The sequence below is a fragment of the Apis laboriosa genome, unplaced genomic scaffold (genome assembly GCF_014066325.1).
Source record: "Apis laboriosa isolate Shangri-la unplaced genomic scaffold, ASM1406632v1 scaffold11_cov152, whole genome shotgun sequence".
NCBI lineage: Eukaryota > Metazoa > Arthropoda > Insecta > Hymenoptera > Apidae > Apis > Apis laboriosa.
The window spans coordinates 4416873-4431795 of NW_025221020.1; the positions used below are offsets into that span (position 1 = coordinate 4416873).

The 14923-nt window shown below is 45.0% G+C and overlaps 1 protein-coding gene across 6 annotated transcripts in view; it reads right to left on the reverse strand.

Moving 5' to 3' along the window:
* The window catches only part of LOC122719450 (Down syndrome cell adhesion molecule-like protein Dscam2), a 128391-nt gene that overhangs the window by 4377 nt on the left and 109091 nt on the right, over positions 1-14923 (reverse strand). For 3 of the 6 annotated variants that reach the window (XM_043945251.1, XM_043945242.1, XM_043945281.1), the window contains 12 exons: positions 8105-8410; positions 6540-6839; positions 5819-5950; positions 5424-5563; positions 4919-5082; positions 4262-4476; positions 2773-3366; positions 2312-2581; positions 1753-2207; positions 966-1239; positions 712-870; positions 214-368 (listed from right to left, as the gene is read on the reverse strand). In XM_043945251.1, coding sequence (XP_043801186.1) covers positions 214-368; positions 712-870; positions 966-1239; positions 1753-2207; positions 2312-2581; positions 2773-3366; positions 4262-4476; positions 4919-5082; positions 5424-5563; positions 5819-5950; positions 6540-6839; positions 8105-8410 — 3164 coding nt within the window. Of the gene's footprint in view, positions 1-213; positions 369-711; positions 871-965; positions 1240-1752; positions 2208-2311; positions 2582-2772; positions 3367-4261; positions 4477-4918; positions 5083-5423; positions 5564-5818; positions 5951-6539; positions 6840-8104; positions 8411-11606; positions 11955-14923 lie in introns of all 6 variants that reach the window. The other 3 variants (XM_043945290.1, XM_043945262.1, XM_043945271.1) reach the window with 3 other exon arrangements.

A 14923-nucleotide genomic window follows, 5' to 3' on the forward strand; every position in this document is an offset into this window, starting at 1 on the left:
AAGGTGAAGATGTTTTTTATCGAACATATACGCAAAAATACGAACTTCTGTCCGAAGCAATTACACGTGAAGAGCGTTACAAGGACGAACTCGAGAATGCATGCGGTGTGCGCAAGTGTGTTTTCCTAGTTAGGTCGGTGAACAGACACGAATGGTGACGAATGGTGGAAAGCGATGGTGAATGACAAAAGCAAACTGAACGTGGGACGATACCTCTCGTAATTGAAGAGTGTCGGCTGTGGACAGACGGGGATCGTGATAGACGAAGGTCTGAAGAGGCGCCGCGGAATTACATCGACTATCACCCCCTGGTGGTACGCTCTCCTCTAGCTGGAAGGTGGCGTACGGATAGATGTCCTCCGAGTATTCTGCAATCATTTTTCAACGCTTTCTCTTCTTTTCTTTTCTTTGTACAAATTTTCAACTATTCGCGCAATGGATATCGCATCGATGGATAGCTTTTAGTAATTTTCGACGAGAACGTTCCGCGTATTTTCTTACGTAACAGCTACTAAAAAAAAAANAAAAAAAAAAAAAAACGAGCCATCAAGGTCGAACGACAACGACGTTCGAGACAAGAGAACCACTGAAAGTCGTTTTTTTTTTATCGCCGCAAGTAAAATTTACACCTTGCTCGAAACAAAGAAAGAGTTATAATCAGCTAATAATTAAGCTAAGCGTTAACAAGCGTTTCTCCCCTCCCTGGATTACCTGGAATTTTTTCCAAGGTACCCATCTCGTGTATAGGCGAGCGAAGCGGTTTGCGCACGGTCGCGTAATACTGTTCACGCTGCTCCATATTCTGCTTATTGTCTAAGGCGGCCGCAGTCTGGGCATCGTGAAGGCTCGCCATCTCCCCTATAAATGGACCTACGGTCATTGTCATCAAAACGTTACCTACGAATACCTACGGATATCACAAGTGCGAATGTATTCACGTCCAATTTACTCTACGCTTTACTAACGTTTACGGAAACAATAGAACACGGCACCGGCGGCGGCGATGATCGCCAGCGAGCTCAATATCAGAGGGATGATCAGCTTTAGATCCGAGTAGACGGACGTGTGCTGGGGGATGTATTGATCGATCTCCACGGATGGCACGGTGCTGCTGACGTGAGGTTGCAGAGTCGTTATCCTGTATTCCGCGACCGAAAAACCCGCGTTATTGTGCGCCCTCGTTCGGATGTCGTAGGTAGTCCCGGGCTGCAACTCGCTCAGCGTGTACGTTTTCTGTACCTGGACAAAGAGAACGCTGGTCGGTTTGTTGCCCGTTTGTATATCGCGTAACAATTTATATCGTTGCTATCCATCTTTCTTCCGCGCGAACACTTTTCTTCGACGCGAACAATCGAACAGAATTGTTTATATCGAGGAAATTTCAATGAAATCGTCTAATATTTATTTAGAATCAAATGTCTCTTAATGTTGCCTCTATGTTTATTACTTTCGTAAATGCGATAGAGAGAGAGAGAGAGAGAGAGAGAGAGAGAGAGAGAGAGAGAGAGAGAGAGAGAAAAGAACGCTCGGAAAAATAAATCCGGAGAAAAGAAATTCGCCGCAAATTCGCAATCTTTGCAGAAATATTTCGCATTAGCGCAGCCGAACGTATAAACTGCCACGTCCGCTATAATACCATGAATTTATCGGCGCAAAATATTCGCTGCCGTCACGAATATTTGGTTGGCCGGTCGGTCGAATCGGATCGAACGGTTGAAACGGAAACACGAGATAAATTGGGCGTGTCGATACCTCGATATTATTCGACACCAAGGTCCAAATATCTTCGCCGTTCTTCCTGTACTCGAGCTCGAAATGGGTGATGGGACATCCACCGTCGTTCCACATGCTCAGATGAAGAGTGATCCACGACACGTTCACAGTGACGAATTTATCACCGTTGCTGGGCGAGTTCTCCGGCTTCGATCCGTTCGTCGTCGCTTTCACGATCTCGCTCGGCGACCCCATACCGATCCGATTGTACGCCGTCAGATACATTTGATAATCGTTCCCGCACCACAGCCGCGACAACACGAAACTGTTTATCTTGTGGGAGACCTTCATCTCCTCCCATTCCCCCGATTCCCGTTTGTAGTGGAGGATATAACCCCTGATTGGGGCGCCACCGTCGTCCCTGTTCTTCCACTGGACGTTGATCGAATTACTCGTCGCGCTGGTCGCGTGGAGCAACGGGGCTGCGGGTGGAACTGCAAAACACGACCCAATTATTCCATCCAAGTTAATTCTTGAAACCAATTTTTTCCATTCGATAATATATAACATTATAGGAAAAGGAAAAGGAAAGTCTCACCTTGCACGGTTAAACGATGCGTGATCTGATCGGATCCGTGACGATTCTTCACGTAGCAAGTGTAATTTCCGCTGTCCTCCCTATGAAGATCCATGATCTGGAGCGAGCCCTCCAATAAGAAGGACACCCTGCTCGACGATTTCACTATCTGTCCCCATTGTTTCCACGTCACCGACGGCTCGGGGTTCCCCACGCTCTGACACGGTAACGTCACGTTCTGTTTCCACGGGACGACCAATACCGTCCCGAACGAATATATCGCCGCACGGACTGTGGATCAAAGGGAGAGAAATTCAAATTCCAGAGTTAGGCAAAAATTTCCAAAACTACTTATCCCCGTAAAGATACGATTCGTGCTATAACGAGTAAGGTCACAAATTCTACGCGATTGGAAAAATAATAGAAATCATAAACGACTTGGATATATATTGGAAATGGAATACTTTTCTTTCTTTTCTCACCTTCGCTGGAAAGCGAAACCGTGACGAGTTGCGTCTGGGGCCCCTCGCCCACCGACGTCACCGCAGCTATGCTGAACTCGTACTGATTTTTCTTGTGCAAACTCTCCACCTGGTAGCTGGTCTGATGCGGAGGCAACGACCGCTTGTACCATTTTCCCTCCGGGCTTACCCACCGGATATGAACGTTGTAAGACGTGATATTCCCGTTGCTCCTGAGCGGAGGCTGCCAGGACACGATAATCGATGTCGCCGACCTGACCACGGCCTTCACGCCTGCAGGCACCTCGGGCAGATCCTCCTCGGTGACGCAGTACAAAGACGAGGACGCGATCCCGTCCCCGGCCCTGGTCGAGGCCAACACTTGGACAGAGTAATTCGTGTACTTCTCGAGGCCGTGGATCACCACGGTCAAGGCACTGGTGATCTTCGTCTCCGACTTGGGGGACTCGGTCAACGCGTTCATGTTCTCCCATATCACCTTGTAGCTCTTCAGGATACCGTTCAGACTCGAGTCGGGGGGCGCGTCCCACGAGACTTGAAGAGATTGCGAGGTCAACGCTGTACACCGGATGTCTTGAGGCGGGCTGCTCGGCACTGGAGGAAATTTACAATGTTCGTCAACGACGTTGCCGGTCAATTAGTGTTAATCTATCGATCAAGATGGAGGTCTCGTAGGGATACAGGGACGGGGGAATTTCGTACGTTGATGGAAATCGATACGATTCGGGGAATGATATAGCTTGGAAACGAAATATTAAATATTTCAGATGGTTCTTCGGTTCTTTTGCATCGATTTTTTTTATCCGCGAACGAAAAAACAAGGGAGCATATTTCCTAAGAGCGAATTTAATCCACGATCTCGTAATGTTTTTTTTCCCAAACATTTGCGTTTAAGATAAAACGCGAGGCAAATAACGCGGTTTCCAATCGCCTCGAGCGATCAAAGACCAATATTTGACTTTCGGTTGAATATTTTAAACGAGCGAAAAAAAAAAAAAAAAGAGCAACCCCACCTTGGTTAAGCAACTATTTTTAAATCCGTCCAAAGATTTGCGAAACCGATTCCGTTTTCCGTTGAAGTGCCGCGAGAAAATGTGCATAAAAGGCGTCGGCCAGGAAAAGCAGTTGATAGTGGCGGGAGAAGGTAGTTTGGAGTTTAACCGTTCTCGCGTCGCCTCGACTTATTTGCAAGCAGATCAGTTCCAGACAGCTGGTTACCGAATTTATTATTTATCTCGAAACTCGAGCGGATATAGAACGGTTGGTATTCATGGCGAAATTTCTGACGATAGACGCGAGAGCCTCCGGTATTATTTCGTTCATGAATTTTTGAACGGCGTGAATTCGTTAAATCTCTCTCTCCCCTTTCTCTTCCTCTCTTTTCGTTCCTTAATTCCCCATATAACACGTTCGATTTATAGGGAACGATTTATCGAAAGGAAATCCAATATTCGAGGAGGAAAAAAAAATTCAAGCCTCTCTTTCTTACCGTCCTCGAGGGTGGTGGCGACCACTTCCGGTGTCATGGGACCTTGGCCGAGCACGTTGTACGCCTGCACCACTACGCTGTACCTCGTAAACTTCTTCAAGTTCGTCAATTGGTATTGCGTGCCGGGCATAGACATCCTAGCCAGGCCTAGGGCCACGCTAGCCGTGGAAATTCGCCTTTCCACCGTTCTATACGTGTACTGATCCGATCCCAACCTAGATATATATATATACACATCGAGTCGATTAAACAGAATATTATAATAATAATCCGTGGCCGATTCGACCAGACTCTTTTCTGCTTGTTTTTAAAACCCAAATTTAAATAGAAATATATTTAATCTGCCTCGAGCGGCGTTGAAACGAAACGGATGGAACGCAACGCGAAGGAACGTCGATAAACGAAGGATTTGCTTTTAGCTTTTAGGTATCGGCGCGGTACGAGATATTTTTCCAAAAATATTTCAACGTCGAAACCGCGCGAAGGAGAAAACCGCGTCGGTTGTTTATCACGGGGAACCGTGGCGGTGGTCAAAGCACAGAACATGAGCGCGTTATCCGAGAGGTTGGTCTCGAGTGAGATACGGTATATAGCGGAACGTATTCGAGAGATGTAAGGTGAACGGCGTGGTCGTTAAAGGGCGCTTCCCATCGTTACCTATGTTCCTTGTATCCGATGTGATAACCGAGTATCTCCCCGTTCCATAAATCATGATCAGGTGGGTCCCAGGTGACGTTGAACTCGGTGGAGGTGACGGGATCCACCTTGAGATTTCTGGGCGGGCCGCCGGGCTTCTCCCCTTCCGTCGTCGTTTCCAAGATCTGGGGGAAAGAAGGATTCGTCGGGGGTGATTCGTCGTTAGGCGAATTATTAAATTTTTATTTCGTTCCTCCCCCTCCCCCCTCGGTCCAACTCGCGATAGCGATACGTGACAGGAATCTTAATCACGCGCGAGACGATTACCACGCGCGTGCGGTGCACAGGGTGGAATTCAACGAGGGAGAAAATTGCAATTCGAGGTGGCGTGTGTCGCTTTGAGGCTCGAATATCGATCCCTCGTACAAATCGAACCGCTCTCGAGAGGCGGATGCGTAGGGAGGATGCGGAGAGGAAAGGAGGAGATGTCTGCAAGGGGGGTCGCGTTAAACCTGGATATACTCACGTCGCTCGCCTGACTACGACCCAATTCGTTCTCCGCGTATATTCGGAACTGATAGGAGACGGCTGGACGAAGACCGCTCACGTGAGCGTGAGCCTGGCTGCCCGGCACCGTCATGTGAAACGTGTGATCGTGCCACACCTCTGTAAAATATAAATTGCGTCGGGTAGAAAGAAAAAAAGAAAGGAAGAAGAAAGAGCGAGATCGAAGCACACCTGTTGAATCGATCCGCGGACCAATCCGCGTCTTATATTATCGCGTGTTAGATTATTACTAGTATCTAGCTAGTAGTAGAGCGGTTACGATCAAGGAAAAATTCTCTTCCATTTTTTTTCTCGAATACGAATCTTCCCCAAGATTCGATTCGATGACGAACGAAAGCATGCACGAACGATTACCGGTGTCCGTCTTGTACTCGATGATGTACTGGGTGATGGGGCTGTTGCCATCCTGGCTGGTCGTCCAGCTGATGTTGATGTAACGACTTCCTTTCTCGATCACGTGAAGGTTCCGGGGGAAATCAGGCGGCTCTTGATCGACGAACGGAAAAAAAAAAAAAAAAAGAAAAAATTTCCTTTCGTTAAATTGCGTCTCTAGCGCAGTAACCGATGAGTTAACGCTAGATACGGATACGTTACGTGACGCAGAAGCATCCGAGGGATATTTTATTTTCGGTTGGTGTACGCTCGATTATCTCGCGTGCACGCCATTTGCGCGAAAAAAAAACGCATTAAATTAAATGGACGAGTCGTGAAACGCGGCGGTATACATTACGATAATTGCGCGACAGCAGATTATACGCAGATACCAAGAACCAGGAAACATTATTGAAATTGTTTCGTCGCAACGAGTCGATGCGTTATAGCCGATAACGTCGTTACCGTGGATTATCGTGCACGTGAAAAACGGTCTTTAAATCCCCGAGAAACGGATTTCCTCTTATTTCTTTTTTTTTTTTTTCCTCCTCCGATTTCCTCTCGACTCATTACGCGACTCACACCGTCATTAATAATTCCGTTCCGCAAGGAGGAGAATTCCAGGCCGATTGTCTCTCGTTTCCCTCGCGTCATCGCGAAGGAAATACGATTTCCGGGCATCCGGAATCATCTATCTTCTTACCTTGTATATACAGGTGGATCGTCATTTCGTCGCGGCCATAAGCGTTCGAGGCTATGCAGAAGTATCTCGCGCTGTCCTCTCGACTAGTGCTTATAAACTCGAGCGTGCTGATGATGCCGTCGGTCGTGTTCTCCTCCTTAAGCGTGTACCGATAGTCGGAAAGTTTCTGCTCCAGGTGTGCGCCCATCTTCTTCCAAAGTATCTTCAAGGGATGATCACCCTTCGCCTCGCAACGGAGGGACGCGCTCGAGCCTAGCCTCGCCGTTTGGTTACGGTGTTTCTCCGCGAAATGGGCGGGTACTGCGTGCGTTTGTTGTGTGTCGTTAATAATGATCATAATGATGATGATAAGAATCGACATAAATCATTGTACACAGAAAGAAAAATTAAATCCGGGCTTTCTTCGAAATTCAATTTTCAAAATGATTTTGAACGCAACGATAAATTAGAGAGGGACGATGAATAATAAAGAGAGATAACTGGACAAAATTATTTTTTTTCCGCTTATACGGAGATTTAATTTTTTATTGTAATTTATTATTTCACTAAGAATGTATATGATTAAATATATAAATATTTGTGATTTGAATCTTTAATAAATAAAAAATTTGCGTGGCATATATAGAAAAAACATTGTAGCAAGCAATTAATTTAGAAAGCTACGAATTTGACAAACGTACAATAAATTGAAATCTTGTGAATTGGAAATGGTATTCTAAAGAAACAGATGTTACAAAAATGTTAAGTATTAAAAAAAGAAGTTATGGTTATTTTGCTACAGGATATCCTCGACAATCCTATAAATTATCTGATAGATAATTATTGGGCATAAACATAATTTAACAAAATGAAAATAAAAACAACGAAATTGAAAATTATAAATTGAAAAAAGCATTAGAAAGAAGATAGTGTATACTGGCCTCTCAAAGATCGAAAGGAATAAAAAAAATTGCCAATTAAAGTTAGGAATATTATTATTGCTTATTTTTTAATATAATAAATAAACAATGATAGAAATGCATATATTATAACTTAAAATTAATCCATAAATAATAAATATCTGTGGTTAGATTAAAAAATCTGTTTGATTGTGCCCGTATACATCATGGACGGCTTAAACATTAAAATTAATTTTAATATAGTTTTGCAAATCAAATAAAAAAAAAAAAATAGAAAGTTCCTACTTTTCATATATTCGACTTTTATTGGAACGATGTGGAACATATAAAAAAATCATTGTGTGAATTTCTAATACAATATAGTAATTAAACTTAACTTTAACTTTAATTTTCAAAAAAAAGAACGAAAAACTTATCGATAATTTATAATGATTTAAATTAAAATAAATGTTATAAAATTAAAATTTATTCTTAATTTACAGAATATTTCTCAACGTGAATTGAAACGTGACAATTATCGATTACTCGTCTGCCCCCCTATATTTTGCTTAATCCGTGTAAAAATTGTTATTCATCCAAACAATTATTTTGCATACATTTGAAAGTGAACTTTGTCCACAATTAATACACATCGTTCGAATTTTCCTTGCGCAACAATTATCTTACCATTCACCGTAAGATGCACGACTTTGCTGAGGCCGGCCCCGATTCCGTTCACAGCCTCGCACAAGTAAAATCCCTCGTGGTCCTCCTGCACCCGTCCAAAGACCAGGGACCCGTTCGAGTGTATCCTGAGATTCTGGGCGTGCTCGTGCGTCACGATGTCGCGATAATTTCCAGGCTTCTTGCCGCTAGCCCGCCGCCACGAGACCGCCGGGGGCGGAAATCCGTCCGCGTGGCAGTGGAGCACCAGCCGCGACATCCCCTCGGAGGCACGGACATCTTGGGGCTCCATCACCCAACGGGGTGGCACTGTTTCGCGGCATCACACATACGCACACACACAACGGTGGTTAGTTAGCCTCCTCTTTTGCGACCAAGTTTCGCGCACCGTCGACGACCGCCCGTGCGCCATCTGAAATTTCATTCACCCTCCCTCCCTTTCCTCTGCATTTTACTTGCAGATCTCGTCCACTTTTAACTCACGATCTCCCTTTAACCGACGGTGGCTGGCGTCTCTCTTTCTCTCTTTTCCCTTTTCCCTCGTTTTTTGCAGCAATTATCGCGGTCGGCCTTGTTAGTTCGTTGCGTTTCAGGGGGAGGATGGAGGGACGGTGGTTATTTCGAACGGAAAACGCGCGTCTCGAATTCGTCGATCACTCGCAAACGAGGGAAGTAACGAGGGTAAAGAGAAATGTTTTCACGGATATATATACATATATAGTTTCCTTCTCGTCCGTTTTTCTTTCTTTTTTTCCTTTTTGTTTTTTTGCGAGAGAAAGAGAGAGAGAGAGAGAGAGAATAGGGAAGGATATTTCAGATGCCACTACGTTCGTTCGTCTAAGCTTATTGCGCCGAGGCAAGAGCGAACTTCTCGAATTGGCCTACTGCAACTTCCTACTTCAGCGCAAAGTGAAACAAAAGACGTAATTTTGAGGGGTGCGCGCGCGCGGTCGACCGAGGGAAGGAAAAAATACACGCATCGTGGTTTCCATTATTTTCTACTCACCGTTGGATTTTATCGATCGTCCCTCGTGTAAATTTTCTCCCTCGATCGATCGTTATATATATTTATATAAAATAATAACAGGCAAAAATACAGGAACGGAAAGGAAGAGTTTGAAGGGGTGGACGCAATAATCGCGAAAGAGAGGAGAGTTTGAAGAGTACAAGAACAAGTGCGATAATCGACAATTTTCCTGGTGAACAGAACAGGTGTAAATAAGAGGTGAACATTGTTAGATGGATCATAGATGAGAGAGAGAGAGAGAGAGAGAGAGAGAGAGAGCAATGCAGAAGTCAGTGCTGTGCGGGCATTCTGACTCAAGAACAATGCGGTGATTGTGCATTTGCGAACATACACACGTGGGATGGATTCGAGGCCATTTGTGCGTTGTTCAAATATTTGTGCCGGTCAATTATTTTCGATGCCCGAATAGCCCAATACAAAGGGCCGTATTATTACATGGCGAATAATAGCTGACTCCGCACCACGTATTCCCCATTCCTCATCGTTTTCCTCCTCCGGAAAAATTTGCGAAAAACACGAACGTTTCTCGATTATATATATAAAACCCATCCCGTTCGAGTTCATTTTCACACTAATCAATTATTCGCCACGTAATATCAACGTAATTAACGTAATCGAAACGTATAGAATTTATACCTGGTCGATTAAACGGCCTCGGAAAAACGAGGAGTTGTTTTCGGCAAGGGAGAACACAACGAGGTTGGTGTCGCGTTTTTTTCGTGGAATTGGTGCTCCTCGAGTGCTTCCATAATATGGCCGAGCGAAATAACGAATAAAGGTTCGGTAAACGGAAAGGCGTGGAAACGGAAGAGAAGTGTGGAAAAAAAAAAAAAAAAAAAGAAAAACAAGAAAATAGAAAAGAAGAGTGTCGGTGCATATATGCGTGTGCTGATCAAAAGTGAACGAGATACGTTCTCGTTCTCAAAAAATTGTTAAGTTCGAGGCTGCTGGCTGGTACTCGTGAACACACAAATTCAAGATGAAGTGGTGCTACGCTCGAAGCCGAATTTCGCAAAAGTGGCTGGTGCCCTTTCATGCAGAATCCCTTTCCTTCCCGGAGAGTACCGCGATCGCTGTTTCCGTGTCGTCGAACATCCAAGATGTATTTCTTTGCCACTCGAGTTCAACTTTTCCCCCCTTATTTACCTCTTGATCGTTCGACGAGGATCTATACAGGATATCAAGTTACAGGGGAATCAAGACTCGTACACTCGTTTTTCTCGGAAGGAGAGGTAGACGCACAGAGAAAGAGAGAAAAAAAAGAGTAGTAGAAAGCGCGCAAGTGTACGTATTCGGGATCGCGGTATCTCGTCGAGCTCGAAGATCGGGAATCAGTGCGGTTTCACAGATGGTGCGTTTGTGAGAGATAGACAACTAGACAAAGTACGATGTGATACGCCGTGGGTGATAACGCTATCATATTGTGCGGTGCTCAAGTGCGTTGGTGCGTCGCGTTGCTGGCTGGGCGATTGCTACTGCGGCTGCTGCTGCTGCTGCTGTTGTTGCGTTTTCGTTTTACGATCGTCCTGATTACCGGGTCCAAAGCTGTTTCTCTTTTTTTTTTTTTCTTTTCTTTTTCGTTCAATCCATTCAGCGCGGCTATCATCGAAGCGTACAGAGACAAAAGTTTAATCGCGATGTTGTCGTTTTCATTTTTTCTACCCACCCGGTATATATACGGTTTTCGAACGTTTCGATAATGATAATGCATGGAAACGAAACGGCGTTCTTTCAATGACGAAGAGTTGGAAGATCGATCCCATCTCGCGAGCCAAAATTTCGATAATTTTATCTTCGACGAGAGCAATAATCGAGAGCAAAGGTAACACTATTGAGCAGCCCTAGCTCACTCATTTGTCACGCGTGTTCGTTTGAATTACTCGCGATTGCGATGGCTGCTGCGGCTGCTGCGGCTGCATTTATACGTGATCACACAATACCAACGATAACAATAATAACGTAATAAAACGTAGATACGTACGGAGACTGGTTCGTGGAAACGTTCGATTGCTTCGAGAAGATAATACTTGAAAAAACACTTGAAACTTGGAACAATGTGAAAATAATATTTTCGAAGAATGAAAATGCGATAAAAATCTTTGGAAATAAAAAATGCATCAATAGATTATATACATCTCGAAATTAAAGGTAACAAAGAAAAGTTCAAAATGTATCTCGGTATCGAGACACAAGACAAAATCAAAAATTTTTCTTCACCCTGAAGGAAGCCATCGAACGTTCCATCATCGAGGCCAGCCAATGCAAGAAGAAAATATTCGGCAAGATATATATATATANAAGATATATATATATATATAATAAGATGGTGCGTTGGCAGTGGTGCAAAAAAGGAAGAAAAAAAACATAAGGTGAGAGACGGTGAAGTGAATGGCATTGAAGAAATACATATTACAGTGCGATCTCGTCGTTCCTTGCAAGTGTGGTTTTTGATTATCCTGATTATCGGTTCTACTTTACCACGAACGATCAACTCGGCCGTCCATAGGACCTCGGCCACCGAATTGCGCGCCATGCAAGTATAGTTGCCCGAGTGCGCTGCGCTCACGCGCTCGATAACTATGGTACTGGAATGGGCGTCAATGTTGGTTACGCGCAGCCCGGCGGGTGTCTGCGTGTGTCTGGGACCGGTTATCCCGGTGTTCCCGAAGCCTGCAGCAGCTGGACTCGGGCCGGCGATCGCCTCGCCGTCCTTGGACCAGGCGATCGTGAACGGAGGATCGCCCTTCTCGACCATGCAAGTTACCTGAGCGCGCACGCCCTCCGACAGATCCTTGTTAAAGCTAAAGGGAGCTATCGTGGGTGGAACTGCACAAAAAAGAAAGAAAAGAAATAGATTCAAAGATACGGGGCGGGGCGGGGATGTTAGATGGCGGCCCATGGTACGTGGCCCATGCCATTTCCGCGTGCGATCCCAATGGATACGATCGTACATCTGCCTTTGCTTTTCCATGGGCTTTCGGCCCATCGTGTTTGCTTTCCGTTCCACTGCACGCTTTCCTCCGTTGAATGATCGATGCGCGTTTAGTCGCCTCGAAAATGTTTAGCGTACGCGTGCTTCCAACCCGCTCTCCCGAGATTATGTATCACGATTGATGGAGATGCGAGAACGTCGATCCCAACTTTCCGCCCAGGCGGAATTGTTTTTCGCGTCGATTTTCGCGAGTAGTCGGTTTTTTTTCGCATCGGCGTTGTTGGTCATCGTTGGGGATCGATCATGCTCGAAACTTTGAAAGCTTCCCTATTTCTTTTTTTCTTTTCTTTTTCCTCTATCTTTTTTGGGGAAAAACGTCATACCCCCTTCGCTGCTAGCTGCGCCTCGAAATTCGCCTCTTCGGCTCTTCGATATCAAATTTTATCTCCGACAGAGAGAGAGAGAGAGAGAGAGAGAGAGAGAGAAAGGAATCTATTCGTTCATCGAATCCTTCTCTCATTATCGAGCTTCGTTCGTTCGTAATATGATTTTGAATACCGTTAATCAAACGTCGGACAAATAGAGAGAGAGAGAGAGAGAGAAAGAGAAAGAGGGGATTTCACACGCGTAGTTTCGAATGTCGACATCTCGGTTATATATGTACAAACCGACGTCCTTTGAAGGATTACATCTCTCGTCCATTTAATTATTAAAGCGGACGAATCTATCTTTCCTTGATACGAATCCAACATCACGAAAGCGTAGTTTCCGCATTACGGAACCCTTAATAGATGCCGGGCCAGCGTAATGCGATAACATCAACGCTGCTTATCAACTCGGCTGCGCGTCATTACGCGTATGTACAGCTAGGTATAGGATCGTATTAACATTGACGAAGTCACAGGGGGCGTTTCGAAGCGCCAATCGATAGCGGCCCGTTAACGAAATGAAGCCGAACTATATACGTTATAATCGAAGTTATTAAAAGGGCCGGGGATCGTCCCACGATTCTCCTTTATTCCTCATTTCCCACGCAACTCTAAAACCCTCGTCGAAAGCTGATTTATATCTCTGAAAATCCTCCTCCCTCCCTCCCTCTCTCTCTCTCTCTCTCTCTCTCGTTATCAGATTTCTTCGCCCGATGTTCCCTCGAATCAGCGGGACCGGGGCATTGTACCAACCGAAATTATTTCGTTTCTCGAATATTTTGCCGACACACGACTGCTCCAGCCGGCAGGTCTGGTCTCGACTGGAAAATCGGACGTAATGCCGCAGAACGACAATAATAACTCGCCTTGTTGGGCTCCGCCAGAGAGGGAGAGATAGAGATAGAGATAGAGAGAGAGAGAGGGAAGGATACACTCGCGGAGCCGGGATATTCAGTGCCCTCGAGGTATTAGAACAGAACGTGGCGGTTGTTTGAGAATAATTGAGAAACCGTAGTCGGGGTTGGCGGCAGATAGCGCAATGTTACATGAGTAATGCCCAAAGAGTTGCCACCGGCCTGTGGTATGCAGGTGCACGACGCGTACACCACCGATCCACGTTTTCTATACTCGATCCTGTGTGTATATATATGTACATATATGTGTATATAGTATGTATGTGAATATCAACCGAGAAACGCGACAGTTCGATAAACGAACAAACAAAACGAATTTATGTATGTTTGACGATAAACACGGACAACGATTGTCCCGAATTGTAACAGATCGACGATTTTGTGATACTTTATACGCGTTTTAATAGTTTGAAAAAAAAAAAAAAAAATAAAGGAAAAGAAAAGAAAACAAAACGAAACGAGAATTATTCCTCGTCCATTTTTCCTCTCTCGAAAAATTGTTCGAATTGTTCGGGGTGTAAGCTGTGTCACGTGTTTGAGGACGTTGTTTCGATGTTTCGCTAGGAATCGAGATATCGATGCCATTCTTTGGGAAAAGGATTTAGTCAGATTTGATACGAAAACACGTGTGCGTACAAACGCTCGTGTAACACCGATGATACGATTTTTTACTTGAAATAAAACTGCAAACTTTTTATCTTCCATTTCGTTTCGAGTATTAGCATGAAAAAGATTGCAACCATACATGTGTGCAACTATATTGTCGTGTAGAGTCACGGACATCCAGACTCTTAATACATCTTACCAAAAAAAAAAAAAAGGAAATAGAAAGAAAAGAAGGAAAGAGAGAGAGAAAGAGAGAGTAAAAGATCGTACGTTGATTTACCGCGACAATCGGTGCACGCACAGGAATACGCATACAGCAGTACGAGGAGTGCTGTTTCGGCTCGTGATTGCAGGACGCGTTAAAATCACCCTTAGGCCGTTCGTTTCGTACGTCGGCCAACAGTTTCGTTCGTTCCGCTTCCACTGATTCGTTCGTCTGGAGAGAATTCCAAGGACGATGATGGTGGTGGTGGTAGCGGATTTTAATGCCGACTACCCCATCACGCCCGTCGACAGACGACGAAAACGAGAGAAAAAAAGTTCGAGGGACTCGCTCGCTCGCTCGCTCGCTCGCCCGCGTGTGTTACGCGAACGAGCGTGAAAAGAGCAGCGACGAGGAGAGGGAGAGAAAGAGAAAGAGAGAGAGAAAGAGAGAGAATGGAAAGAAAAAGAGGAGAGGGCAAAAAAAAAAAAGGGAGGCAGAATCCTCGCCCGGAGGACGAAGAGTGGCAACGATTGATCTTGCGTGCTTTACACATCGGGAGTTTCCAACCGGTCGAGAGGTTCTGCCGCTCGTCGAGTGCCGCGTGACGATTAATATCGACGACGCGCCTTTTTCTCCTTCGTTTTTTCTCACGGCTGTTTCACGGCCATTCCGCTATCCCTCGTCAACGGCGATCGTGGAATATATCCTGG